This window comes from Haemorhous mexicanus, chromosome 15 (genome assembly GCF_027477595.1).
Source record: "Haemorhous mexicanus isolate bHaeMex1 chromosome 15, bHaeMex1.pri, whole genome shotgun sequence".
Lineage (NCBI taxonomy): Eukaryota > Metazoa > Chordata > Aves > Passeriformes > Fringillidae > Haemorhous > Haemorhous mexicanus.
Window position 1 is genome coordinate 15,965,349 of NC_082355.1, and position 13,494 is coordinate 15,978,842.

Sequence of the window (13,494 nt, forward strand, 5' to 3'; positions counted from 1 at the left end):
CTTTGAGATGATGCAGAAAACAGAAACAGAAAGTGGTTTGTGCTGGTACATTATTACTGTATGGTTGGTAAGAGGAAATGCAATGCTGAATGTTGTTTGATGAACCACTTCCTTCTTGTTTTGAGGAAGGCATTGTGGGAGGGTAAGACTTCAGCTTGCTGGAGTCCTTGTGTAGGAGTCCACATCTATAGCAGCTTCCTCAGCTGTTGATTTTGCCATGATGGTTCCTTGCTGCTTGTCAAGTGGGATTTGCAAGAGGATGTGATGAGGAAGAGAGTATAATCTGTGTGTGCCTCGTATCTCCTACCTGAGCACTTGCAGGGTCAGCCTCAGTAGAAATGGGGTGTCCCCTTGCCATGCTTAACCCTGATACCTGCATGGCCCCACCAAACCCTGAAGAGCAGCCCAGCTCTGATGTTATCATAGAAATTCTCCCCCACAATTGATATTGTGACTGTGCTTGTGCTTCAGCATTTGGTGTGGTTCTCTCAAAATAAAATGAATCTGGATCAGGATCAGAGCTGTCACTCTGATCACAGAATTTCAAACATCTCTAATGTGTGGCTCTGTGGTGTTTCCATCTGAGATTGCTGAAAAAGCTCAGCACGTTTAGGGTAAATTTCACACAGTGCCAGACATTCTGTGGCTTTGCATCCCTTCATAAATTCTTTGTGCCAGTTGTGAGGGAAGGTGGGGATGTGCAAAGGCCTGGATCATGCTTGGTGTGGGTTTTATTGCTGGGACAAGCTGATTTGGTGGGGCAGTTTGGCTACTGCAGCTGTAATTCTCCAAGTGGCAGGGAGTACTGCTTGGGCCCTCTCTTGTGGGGAGGATGACTACGAGTGGAGAAGTTTCTTTACTGAGGAAATGGAGATGCTGTGTAGCATAAGCACTATCACTGGGGAAGAAAAGCTCCAGCTGCTTAGCTGGAGATTCATTTCCCAGAGCTTGGGACAGAGAATTCCACTGGAAAAGCTGGTGAAGACACCCATCAGCCAGGGTTGCTCTCCTGGGATCCTCTCAGGTCCTTCTGAAGTCCTGTGTATCCTTGGTATTCTCGGTGCTCTTCCTGCCAGATGTGAAGACATCTTCCATACACAATTTAGATCACTTGCTTTTGAAAACAGGCTGTTGGTGAAACAGCAGCTTTTCCAAATATCAGTCTTGCTTGGTCAGCCTTCTTCAAAGCTCTCCTTGTTTACATCTCTGCTCTCGACTTGATAGGGAGTGGAAAAACCTCTGTCCATAACCAAGAAGTTTCCAGACCTGGCATTTTGATATGGTGGAATGGGACCTTCTAGTTTTCTTCTCTCCTTTTACCAAAACATTCCATCTTTTTTATTTTTTTTTCTTTTGCATTGGCCATGTGTTGGTAACAGTGGATGAAATGCAGACTGCTGAATTTTGGCAGCTGTCAGGTAGCAGAGTTTCCAGTAGCTGACTATCAGTATGAGGGATGGATTGTCCAGTCTTCTAAGCTGAGGCTGAGGTTGGGAGAATGTCCTTAGATTTGCAGGGTCTCTCCCACTTTGCATGTGATAAAAGTACATGAAGAATCATTGTGCTCTGTTCTGTGATTTAGAGCTTTTGCAGAATGTGGGTCATTTTCCCCTATTCATCTTCCCCAGAAATCTTTGATAACATTAGAAGAAAATATGCTTCAGAACCAATTCCCTCCCTTGACAGTAAATATTTTCTGAAGGAGCCAGGGATGCTTCAGGTAAGTTGCTGCTACCTAAAGAAGATGCATCTGAAATGCAGTTGTACCTTTATACATCTTTAGTTACGGTATCTTCATTTTGGATTGACCAAATGTGCCTGGATTTAGGGTTGGATTTGATGATCCTTATGGATGCCCTCAAGTTTGAAATGCTCTTTGATTCCTTTACTGGATCAGCAGAGCACCACTGCCTCCTCCTGTTCCTATCTTCTTTCTCCAGACACAGTATGAGCAAATAACAGCAAGCATGGATGAAGGAGAGACCCTAACACATTTCTCAGAGTGGATGTGTTGGGAACTGGGGATGTGTTCTCAGAGATAATGACAGATAAAATGACTCCATTGCCTTTACCCTGTGGATCAGGCTGCACAGAGGCATTCCACGGGGAATATGCCCCTGGGGTTGGACATTCTTGCTGTGTGTTTCTGACTGTGCTGGCCTGCCTGAAACATGAAGCCACAAATTTACATTCAGCATGCAGGTGGCAAATGAGGCCTGAAGAACAGCTCTTCATCAGAGTGTATGAAGAGTGTTCAGAAGCTGTGGTTGCTCCATATTTTTTTCAGCACTCGGGATGGATTGGTGTGCTGGGCCTTGGTGGCTTTGAGCTCCTGAAGAAGATTCACTGGGTTGTTTGTTCTTAGTCAAGTCTGTTTACACCAGTGTCAAAGTACATAGGGATTTGGCCTGTGTTTGAGAGGGCTGTGAAATCTCTCCCTTGAGAGGATGGGGCCTAAAGGGTGTGGTTTCCTTCCAGAAGGTGAGGTGAAATAGCAATCTGTCAGTCTGGCATGGACTTGGACTTGAAGTGAGCAGGAAGTTTGTTCCTTGAGTGGAGAGATGAAAGATGCCAATGGAGAGGAACAAGAACTGTCACCAGTGGTGTGTTCGTGCTTCATGGGGAGGGTGAAGTAATGGAAAAATACATTGGTAATGGAGATAAAGAAGAGAGCATGTGTGTGCTTAAGGACAGTGAAGAACAGGAGGAAGATGGAAAAATGGAAGAAAGGAAGGATGGACAGATGAATTTCCTGCTATGTCACACATGATCTCACTGTAAACAGAAAGGAAGAAGATCAAGAAAGGAGGACATAAAAGGAGTGAGAAGAGAAAGAGAAGGTGCTATGAAGGTATTACACAAGAAGGTAATTAAGAATGGAAGATGAGACAGACGAGAAAGAAAACAACAGCGAAGGAGATGAGCAGTACGAAACGACCTTACCTCAAATCGCTGGGTGGAGCTGGATCTCTAGAGCCCCCACCTCGATTAGAATATTCCACGGTCCAACGCTAATGCCGTGTGGAGTCGAGTTCGTGGATCCAGCCTGTTTTTTCTGCTGTCTGGCTTCAGAGGCGACTGTCGGTATATCAGGAACGGTAAGAAGACAGCAGTGGGAAAAGTCCAAATGATAAAATATATAATGAGCACGATAAGAAAAAAGCAAAGGAGATGGCCATGACGGAGCGAAGGCACAGGAGATGCCGCGGAGTGTGACAGGCGGCGGAGGAGCGCACGGTGTCGCTGCAGGCTCAGGAACGGCTCCGTGTGGGCGGCTCCGCCCCGGTGCGGCGGAGAGCCCGGCTGTGAGCGCGGGGGGGCGGCGCGGGCCGGGCAGCAGAGCCGGAGCGTCCGGGCGGCGGCGGGGAGCCGTGCGGGGCCCGGGCCGGAACCGGCAGCCACAGCGGCAGCGGCCACAGAGGCGGCGGCGGCAGGAAGGATGGGCGAGCGTTGTTGTGCGGCGGTGCTGCGGGTGCTGGTGCTGCAGGCGGCCTGGGCGCTGGCGGGCGGGCAGGTGCGCTACTCGGTGCCGGAGGAAGCCAAGGCCGGCACGGTGGTGGGCCGTCTGGCGCAGGACCTGGGCCTGGAGGCGGGCGAGGCGGAGGCGCGGCGGCTGCGGCTGGTGGCGCAGGGCCGGCGGGCGAGCGTGGAGGTGAGCGGGGCGAGCGGCGCGCTGCTGGTGAGCTCGCGGCTCGACCGGGAGGAGCTGTGCGGCAAGAGCGCGCCGTGCGCGCTGCGCCTGGAGGTGCTGCTGGAGCGGCCGCTGCGCGTCTTCCATGTGCAGCTGGAGGTCACCGACATCAACGACAATGCCCCCATCTTCCCCGCCGCCCGGAAAAACCTCAGCATCGCGGAACTGACCACTCTGCCGGGGTCTCGTTTCCCGCTGGAGGGCGCGTCGGATGCGGATATCGGAGCGAACGCGCAGCTCACCTACACACTCAGTCCCAGCGAATATTTTACACTCGATGTTAAATCTCCTGATGAAAACAGGAAGTCTCTGTTTCTGGTACTCGCAAAGTCTTTAGACCGCGAGACGATGCCCATGCACCGCTTGGTGCTGATGGCGAGTGACGGGGGCCGGCCATCTCTGACAGGGACAATGGAGCTGGTGATCTCGGTGGAGGATGCAAACGACAATGCGCCTCAGTTCAACCAGTCTGTGTATAAAGTGCAAATACCAGAGAATGCTACAGTGGGGACGTTTGTTGTACGTGTGAATGCCACGGATCCGGACGAAGGAAGCAATAAGGAGTTTTCTTACAGCATTCTGAGTTCGACTCCTATCGGTAACAAAGAACTCTTTACCATTGACACCAAGACAGGCGAGATCAGACTGAGGGATACTTTGGACTTCGAAGACGTTCGTTTACACGAATTGCAAATCGAAGCGAGGGATAAAGGGACACCCTCGCTGTCGGGTCACTGCAGCATGGAGCTGGAGGTGCTGGACGTGAACGACAACGCGCCGGAGGTGTGGGTGACGTCGCTGTCAGTGCCGGTGCCGGAGGACGCGTCGGTGGGGACGGTGGTGGCCCTGCTGAGCGTGTCGGACCGGGACTCGGGGGAGAACGGTCGCGTGCGGTGCTGGGTGTGGCCGGCGTCGCCGTTCGGTCTGGAGGCGACGTTCGCGGGCTCGTACTCGCTGGTGCTGCGCGAGGCGCTGGACCGGGAGCGGGTGTCGGAGTACGAGGTGGAGGTGCGTGCGGAGGACGGCGGGGCGCCGGCGCTGCGCGCCAGCCGCGGGCTGCGGGTGCCGGTGTCGGACGTGAACGACAACGCGCCCGCGTTCGCGCAGGCCGTGTACACGGTGCTGGCGCGGGAGAACAACGCGGCGGGCGCGGAGCTGGCGCGGCTGTGGGCGCGGGACCCGGACGAGGCGGGCAACGGGCGCGTCAGCTACTCGCTGTGGGACGGCGGCGTGGGCGTGGGCGGCGGAGGCGCCGCGGGGTCGTCGCCGGGCAGCGGGTGGCGTCCGGCGTCGAGCTACGTGTCGGTGGACGCGGAGAGCGGGCGCCTGTGGGCGCTGCAGCCCTTGGACTACGAGGAGCTGCAGGTGCTGCAGTTCGAGGTGCGCGCGGTGGACGCGGGGGAGCCGCCGCTGAGCGGCAACGCCACGGTGCAGCTCTTCGTGCTGGACGAGAACGACAACGCGCCGGCGCTGCTGCCGCCCGCGGGCTCGGCACCGGAGGCGGGCGCCGTGGCGGCAGCGGAGGCGGCGATGGCTCTGGCGGGCGAGGGCTCGGAGTCGGGCACGCTGTGGGCGTGGGCGGCGTGGGGGGCGCCGGCGGGGCAGGTGGTGGCGAAGATCCGCGCCGTGGACGCCGACTCGGGCTACAACGCGTGGCTGCGCTACGAGCTGTGGGAGCCGCGGGGCAAGGGCCCGTTCCGCGTGGGGCTCTACAGCGGCGAGGTGAGCACGGCGCGGGCGCTGGACGAGGCGGACGGGCCTCGCCAGAGGCTGCTGATCGTCGTGCGCGACCACGGCGAGCCGGCGCGCTCGGCCACGGCCACGCTCAGCGTGTCGCTGCTCGAGGCGGCCGAGGCGGCGCTGGCCGCGGGATCCTCGTCGTCGTCGTCGCTGTCGCGCTCGGCGGCGGCCGCGGAGCTCGGGCCCGGCGCGGCCAGCGCGGCCACCAACGTGTGGCTGGTGGTGGCCATCTGCGCCGTGTCCAGCCTCTTCCTGCTGGCCGTGGTGCTGTACGGGGCGTCGCGCTGGGCGCCGCGGGCGGCCGTGCTCTCGGGGCCCGGGCCCACCACGCTCGTGTGCGCCAGCGAAGTGGGCAGCTGGTCCTACTCGCAGCGCCACAGCCGGAGCCTGTGCGTGGCCGACGGTGCTGCCAAGAGCGACCTCATGGTTTTCAGCCCCAACTTCCCTCCGCCGCCGCCCGCTCCTGCAGCCAAGGACACGCAGCCGGAGCCCTCCGCTCTCCTCGACACGGTCAGTATTCTTCCCTCTCCCGCTCTGTTCCCTCTCAGTCACCCCCTGGGCAGTTGCTGCTTGGAGCCGAGCTCCGCCCTCTCGGCGCGGGGGCGGTCCGTGTTTCAGTGTCGTTTACCCTGTGGGTGCTGGTTGTGTTTTTCCTCTTCAGTGCCTGTAATGTGTTACATGCCAGCAGGATTTTTATGCGACTCTGATCCTCTCTCTTCTTTTTACCTTGTTAAGGAGGGGATCTCTTCAAAATACTTACATCTTGCCCTCGTTGCCAAGCTGAATGAAATACTTTTTTTGTCTTGCATTTTTGATGGCAGTGAGAATGGAGTTCATCTATATGTTAGTTTCTTCTCTGTTTTTTAATTTTAGAACATTCAGTGGCTGTTTCAGAATCAATCTGTCTTGAAGCCACATCTTTTTCTTGTCTACTGAGCTTTGTAGTCCCCTGCATACAAAATCTTTTGCCATTTTTCTACCTAGGTCTTCAGAGTCATCAACTTTTTCTGCAGTTCTTTCCTGCAGATCTTGTATTTGAACTCTGCTCCATAGGGTGGTGTCTCCTGTAATCTTTTATACATCACTGTCTTTGCCTTTCTGAGATCCCTTCATGAGTTATTAAATAGAACAATTCTTGCTAAAGGTTTCTGCCTGACTGCAGTGTCGGGCAGAAACCTTATCTTGCAGACCTGGTGGCATCAGGTCTGATTTTCTTCCACTTGTGGTGTTAATCACAACTCTAAGTGCCTCTTTCAATCTTTCATTTTGAATGGAGTATCTTCACTTGCCCACATTTCCCTGTCTTACAGGTGGGGCAGTTCTAATGAATTTCTTGCTTTTGACTGCTGTGAATATCTGTTTTCCAGTCTTTTCTTACTCAGAAGTCTGTCCTCCTCTTTGTTTCACCTTTGAAACAAAAATCCATATTTAAAGTTCTTGCCTCTTCACCGTGCATGGCATATATTAATTTGTGAAGTACTACAGAATTACTGTGGACATGGAAAAGACAGATGCATTTTTCATTTCCCCCTTCTAAGTATGATTGAAATGCACTTTCTAAGGTAAGGTACTTAACTGCAGAAGAACACAAACCAAAGTGGATGTCAAAATGTGCACTGTGATGCTAGACTGAGATAGACATATTGGCAGAGGACTTGTTTATGGTGGATTAATGTATTTGTAGAAGCACCTCAGTTTGGTTTCTGACTTGGTAGTCCCATGTACCCAGCAGTCATAGGCATTGTATTTCTAGGATGTTTGGGGTTTTGATATTATCTTATTTGTGTTTACTTAATTTATTTTTTTCCTTTCCTGAGAATATTTTTTTAAAATAAACTGATTTTTTTTTTGTCTCATTGTGTGCTTGCCTTATGATAATCATGTGAATATGAAGATGGATGATGCTTGAAACTCCCGATTTCCAGAGAGTGATTTAGCTTGACTTTATCAGGAGATGTGTTGGCAGTTGTGAGTGAAAGCCATGCTGCCAAATAATGCTCTTTTATTTCAGAGTCTGTGCCCCTTGCCATCACTGTGGTTCACTGTCTTGTAGTCTAAGGTCAATTTTACTTCGAGAGAAAGCTGTGATGCTTCAGGTTTTATTTGTTTCTGCCTTCATAGAAACGGATACAGAAATGTTGGCAATACAGCAGGGATTTGAGAGGATGGAAAAAAACCTGTTTGCTTTTTCAGCCCTGCTTCCCTGAAATTTTGAACAGTGATCCTTGAACACAGGTCTGACAATGGAGACCTAGAAATAAATCAAGACAACAGTTAGAATAGCAACAGGTGTAATTAAAAATATCTATTGACAGACCTACATGGACTTTTTTAGTGTTTTTTTTGTTCCTTTTTTTACTGTTGTTTTTTACCTTTGGGTGCATGTATCGTTGATTCTTCCTGTGGTAGAATCAGCAACTCATTAATCTCTGAAATTCCCTGGTTTATGTTACTGCCTGGCCTACAGGGCAGGGCAGCAGAAAGTGCTGTGGCTGTAGAGAAGAGGCTCTGATGTATTTATGTCAGCAGATGAGGTGGGAGCCTGGGGACCTGTTAGGAGATGAACTATGCCTTGCCAGAACAGTGGTGCAACCCTTTTATCTTGTCTTCAGTTGTGTCATGGTTTAATGATTCTGCTGTGTCCTGCAGCAGCTCATCTCCATCAGTAACAGGCACATGATTTTGCTGTACTGTGAGTTTCTACCTGCCTAAAAATGATAACCAACACCTTGATCTTCATTGTGCAGCTACACATGGGGCATAAAACTTAGAGAAAATACTGATACATAAAGATGAGAGAGTTCAGGTTCCCTGAGCTGTTTCACCCTTTTGAGAGGATTTCTGCTCTATCGGAATGTTGAGAGCACAGAGTTAGGGAGTCGCTGATGGAGTTGAAAGTCTTTGGAATTGGTATTTGCTGATGCTTTACTCGGTTGGAAATACACTTTGGAAGGCAAAACAATTCTGCTATGGACAGACACAGGTGATCTTTGTAATATGATGGGTTTAGTGTATCATTTACTCTACAAAAACCCAAGGAGACTGTGTGGAATTGCTCTGCTACATCCCTGTCACAAAGCCATGAAAAGGTAAGCAATTTCTGTTCGTTTCTAGCATTTCTGGACTAGACCAAGAACATTATATGTGAATCCAGGTCTTCTGAAGAAGTGAGTACTTTCTATAGATGGAAGATCGAGGATACAGTCTTCTTCTGTAGAGGAAACAGCTGAAGTATCTCCCGGAAGAAAACATAGATGAGAGAATTGAGTTATGCCTCCTGAGGCATGAGAGAAGATGAAGTCTGGAGATCAGAAGTGGTATAGGCTTTATGCAGTGAAGACATTCCTAGGAATAATTCCTGGGTTAATATGGGCGTTAAAGTATATGTACTTTTTGGCAAGTGTACTTCTCAATTAAATTGCCTTAAGGAAGGAGAACGGGAAGAAGAGAGGGAGAAGGGGAGGAGACAAAAGGACCAATTATTACCGCTGCGGAGGAAGGCAGTGTTCGGAAAGGAAATCTCGGAGCGCGTCGGACGAGCGGGCGGAGCCACGGCAGGTCCATCCCGGCACGGAGCCGCAGCGGGAGGAGGGCAGCAGGCGGCTGCTCACGGAAGGAGCCGCGGTCGGACACCAGGTGCCGCTGTTGGCCGCGAAGGCGCCGTGAACCACGGAAAGGCGGCAGCTCCTCCCCGAGCCTCAGTCGCGGTGCCGTCAGCCGGAGGAAGGATGCGCCGGACCGGCCCGGGCGGGGCGCCGGGAAAGCGGAGCGGCGTGCCGCTTGTCCCAGGGAGACCCTAAGGCGGACGGCGGGGGAGTGGCGGAGAGCCGGCCAGGGAAGGGACCGAAGGCGACAGCGGCGGCGATGCGGTGGGGGCCCGTGCTACGTGTGTTGGTGCTGCAGGCGGCCTGGGCGCTGGCGGGCGGGCAGGTGCGCTACTCGGTGCCGGAGGAAGCCAAGGCCGGCACGGTGGTGGGCCGTCTGGCGCAGGACCTGGGCCTGGAGGCGGGCGAGGCGGAGGCGCGGCGGCTGCGGCTGGTGGCGCAGGGCCGGCGGGCGAGCGTGGAGGTGAGCGGGGCGAGCGGCGCGCTGCTGGTGAGCTCGCGGCTCGACCGGGAGGAGCTGTGCGGCAAGAGCGCGCCGTGCGCGCTGCGCCTGGAGGTGCTGCTGGAGCGGCCGCTGCGCGTCTTCCATGTGCAGCTGGAGGTCACCGACATCAACGACAATGCCCCCATGTTCCGTGTGGACGAAGAAGCCCTAAACATCGCGGAATCGTCGGTGCCGGGATCTCGTTTCCCGCTGGAGGGCGCGTCGGATGCGGATATCGGAGCAAACGCGCAGCTCACCTACACACTCAGCCCCAGCGAATATTTCAGTCTTGATCATCAGGGGAATAATGACCAGAGTGCGTCTTTGGGTCTTATTTTAACGAAACCTCTGGACCGCGAGACGGTTCCCGTGCACCGGTTGGTGCTGACGGCGAGTGACGGGGGCCGGCCGTCTCTGACGGGCACCATGAAGCTGGTGATCTCTGTGGAGGATGCGAACGACAACGCGCCCCAGTTCAACCAGTCTGTGTATAAAGTTAAAGCCCTAGAAGGTTCGGAGCTCGGGACTCTATTAGTCACCCTTAGTGCAACGGATCCTGACGAAGGGATCAATAGTGACATTATATATTTATTTAGTAGACGTGTTAGTACAACAGTTAAAGAAATGTTCACTATCGACGAAAACAAAGGAGAAATCAGACTTCAAGGCAAATTAGACTACGAAGAAATGCATAGTTACGAGATCCCTGTAGAAGCAAGGGACAAAGGCTCCCCCTCACTGTCGGGTCACTGCAAGGTGGTTCTGGAGGTGCTGGACGTGAACGACAACGCGCCGGAGGTGTGGGTGACGTCGCTGTCGGTGCCGGTGGCCGAGGACGCGTCGGTGGGGACGGTGGTGGCCCTGCTGAGCGTGTCGGACCGGGACTCGGGGGAGAACGGTCGCGTGCGGTGCTGGGTGTGGCCGGCGTCGCCGTTCGGTCTGGAGGCGACGTTCGCGGGCTCGTACTCGCTGGTGCTGCGCGAGGCGCTGGACCGGGAGCGGGTGTCGGAGTACGAGGTGGAGGTGCGTGCGGAGGACGGCGGGGCGCCGGCGCTGCGCGCCAGCCGCGGGCTGCGGGTGCCGGTGTCGGACGTGAACGACAACGCGCCCGCGTTCGCGCAGGCCGTGTACACGGTGCTGGCGCGGGAGAACAACGCGGCGGGCGCGGAGCTGGCGCGGCTGTGGGCGCGGGACCCGGACGAGGCGGGCAACGGGCGCGTCAGCTACTCGCTGTGGGACGGCGGCGTGAGCGTGGGCGGCGGTGGGGCCGCGGGCTCGTCCTCGGGCGGCGGGTGGCGTCCGGCGTCGAGCTACGTGTCGGTGGACGCGGAGAGCGGGCGCCTGTGGGCGCTGCAGCCCTTGGACTACGAGGAGCTGCAGGTGCTGCAGTTCGAGGTGCGCGCGGTGGACGCGGGGGAGCCGCCGCTGAGCGGCAACGCCACGGTGCAGCTCTTCGTGCTGGACGAGAACGACAACGCGCCGGCGCTGCTGCCGCCCGCGGGCTCGGCACCGGAGGCGGGCGCCGTGGCGGCAGCGGAGGCGATGCTGTCGGGGGCGGGCTCGGAGTCGGGCACGCTGTGGGCGTGGGCGGCGTGGGGGGCGCCGGCGGGGCAGGTGGTGGCGAAGATCCGCGCCGTGGACGCCGACTCGGGCTACAACGCGTGGCTGCGCTACGAGCTGTGGGAGCCGCGGGGCAAGGGCCCGTTCCGCGTGGGGCTCTACAGCGGCGAGGTGAGCACGGCGCGGGCGCTGGACGAGGCGGACGGGCCTCGCCAGAGGCTGCTGATCGTCGTGCGCGACCACGGCGAGCCGGCGCGCTCGGCCACGGCCACGCTCAGCGTGTCGCTGCTCGAGGCCGCCGAGGCGGCGCTGGCCGCGGGATCCTCGTCGTCGTCGTCGTCGCTGTCGCGCTCGGCGGCGGCCGCCGAGCTCGGGCCCGGCGCGGCCAGCGCGGCCACCAACGTGTGGCTGGTGGTGGCCATCTGCGCCGTGTCCAGCCTCTTCCTGCTGGCCGTGGTGCTGTACGGGGCGTCGCGCTGGGCGCCGCGGGCGGCCGTGCTCTCGGGGCCCGGGCCCACCACGCTCGTGTGCGCCAGCGAAGTGGGCAGCTGGTCCTACTCGCAGCGCCACAGCCGCAGCCTGTGCGTGACGGACGGCGCTGCCAAGAGCGACCTCATGGTTTTCAGCCCCAACTTCCCTCCGCCGCCGCCCGGCCCTGCTGCAGAAAACGGTTCTGCTGGGAAGGGGCCGTCCGTCTCCCCTCTTGCTTCAGGCGCGGTAAGAGTCTTGGAAATTTTTGTTTCTCTCTATTTGCTAGTAAGATTTCCTTAATACATGAATCTTTGATGTATTAAAGTACTTTTTTGATGATAAGAGTTTTAGAATGACGTCCTAGTTTTGCAGTGTATTGCATTTCGACGTGATGATCTTTCTTCAGTGTGCGTGTTCACATTTTGAAATTTCATTTTCTCTATACGTGACTGCCCCTCAAAATTTCCATATTTTCTTCATTTACTTTAAAAAAGATATCTTGCGTCGCACATTATTTTTTTAATGCAGTTTGTAATTTTTGTTTTTTACTGCCTCCTTGGCGTCTAATTGCTTTACTATATGTTAAGAGATATTTTATTTTTCTGTTTTCAGCGCCCTTCAAATTGTCAGTTGTTCAGTAGTTTGATGTCTCCCTCAAAGTGAATGTAATTGCGTCTTTGAACGCCTTATTTGATGACTTATCAGTCAAGCGTCAAGACGCGCTCGTGAGGTTTTAGATTTAGATGATTTCTGATTGTCGCGATTCGCCACTCTTGAGAAACTGAAATACATAATGTGATAATTTTGGGGCGAAAAGAGCGGATGAAATGTTGGTGGAAGTTGTGAGCGTTCTTCTGTCTCTAGAAGTCCATCGAAAATATGTGCGTGTGTGAGGCTGGAGTGAAGGAAAATCCAGGATGCTTTGTGGAGAGATGGAGAACTCTTACCATTTACTTTAAATGGTAATTTACCATTTCCCACCACCTGATCTCACTTTTCTTAGTGATGGAGCGCTCTTTTGTCCCATCCGTGCAGAAATACGCTGTAGAACAAAGAGTCCAAATTTGCTGTGAGTGGAGAGAGGCGGTAAATTGGTTAAGGGAAAATTATAGCGGAAAACTTCTGTGTGTGTGTTCAATAGTTCAGGGATGGTAGGCTGAAAGCTTCTGGCTCTCTCAGCAGCAGAGCAGAAATTACCAAGAGAACAGTTTCAGTACCATTTTCTTCAATGGTTTCCCGACGCTGAGAGCGATTGTTTAATTACCGGGCTCTTTTCAACACCACTATTTTTCAGCTGATCTTTTCCTTGCGCTGGTGGCACTGAGTTGACTCGGATCTCATCTCGGCCAGCTTCAAAGCGCTCCTTGAGATATACTTCAGGGTCATGTTTAGTGTATCTTAAATGTCAGAAAATAAAAGCAATTTTTAAAGGGAAAAGTGAAGATCTTATTTAACTTTCTCTATAGCTTAGAGGTGAAATGTGTAAAGCTGCCGGGTAATAAATCAAGCAGTACATTTGTATTTCATGTTATACATTCAATTCTTTTGGTTAATCCCCATATTTTTAAGACACAGTTATATGTGTAAACGCGGTATTTTTGCTTTGACTAAGTACACTTGGTTGGGTTTTGAGGGAGGACACGGACTGTAGAATTTAAATGACAGATCGTTGTTTCCAAAATTACGAGAATGGTGCTTATAGGTGTACAGAAAACACCAACGAAGTTTGAAAACTTCATATCCTTTTTGAAAAGTATCGTAGGAGTGGGTTATCTCTCGTCGATCCGTAGAAAAGCATTTCAATGTGTTCCACCATTTTCTCTTTTCTTCTCTTAGATCACTTAGTACCGGCTTTAAGTTTGAGTTCTTTGTGTATTTGCTGGGGATTGTTTATTTAGTCTCCTTTGATCGTGAACGGGAGTCGCGTGCTGAAGGGGAGTGGG

At 53.8% G+C, this 13,494-nt stretch overlaps 1 protein-coding gene across 4 annotated transcripts in view; it reads left to right on the forward strand.

Annotated features, from left to right (window-relative positions):
* LOC132334412 (protocadherin alpha-C2-like) overlaps nt 1-13,494 on the forward strand; it is a 127,934-nt gene that overhangs the window by 31,409 nt on the left and 83,031 nt on the right. The window contains exon 1 of one of the 4 annotated variants that reach the window (XM_059860463.1): nt 3,381-5,941. The exons of the other annotated variants lie outside the window; for them this stretch is intronic. Coding sequence (XP_059716446.1) covers nt 3,440-5,941 — 2,502 coding nt within the window. The 5' untranslated portion in view covers nt 3,381-3,439. Of the gene's footprint in view, nt 1-3,380; nt 5,942-13,494 lie in introns of those variants that run through there. 4 annotated transcript variants of the gene reach the window in all.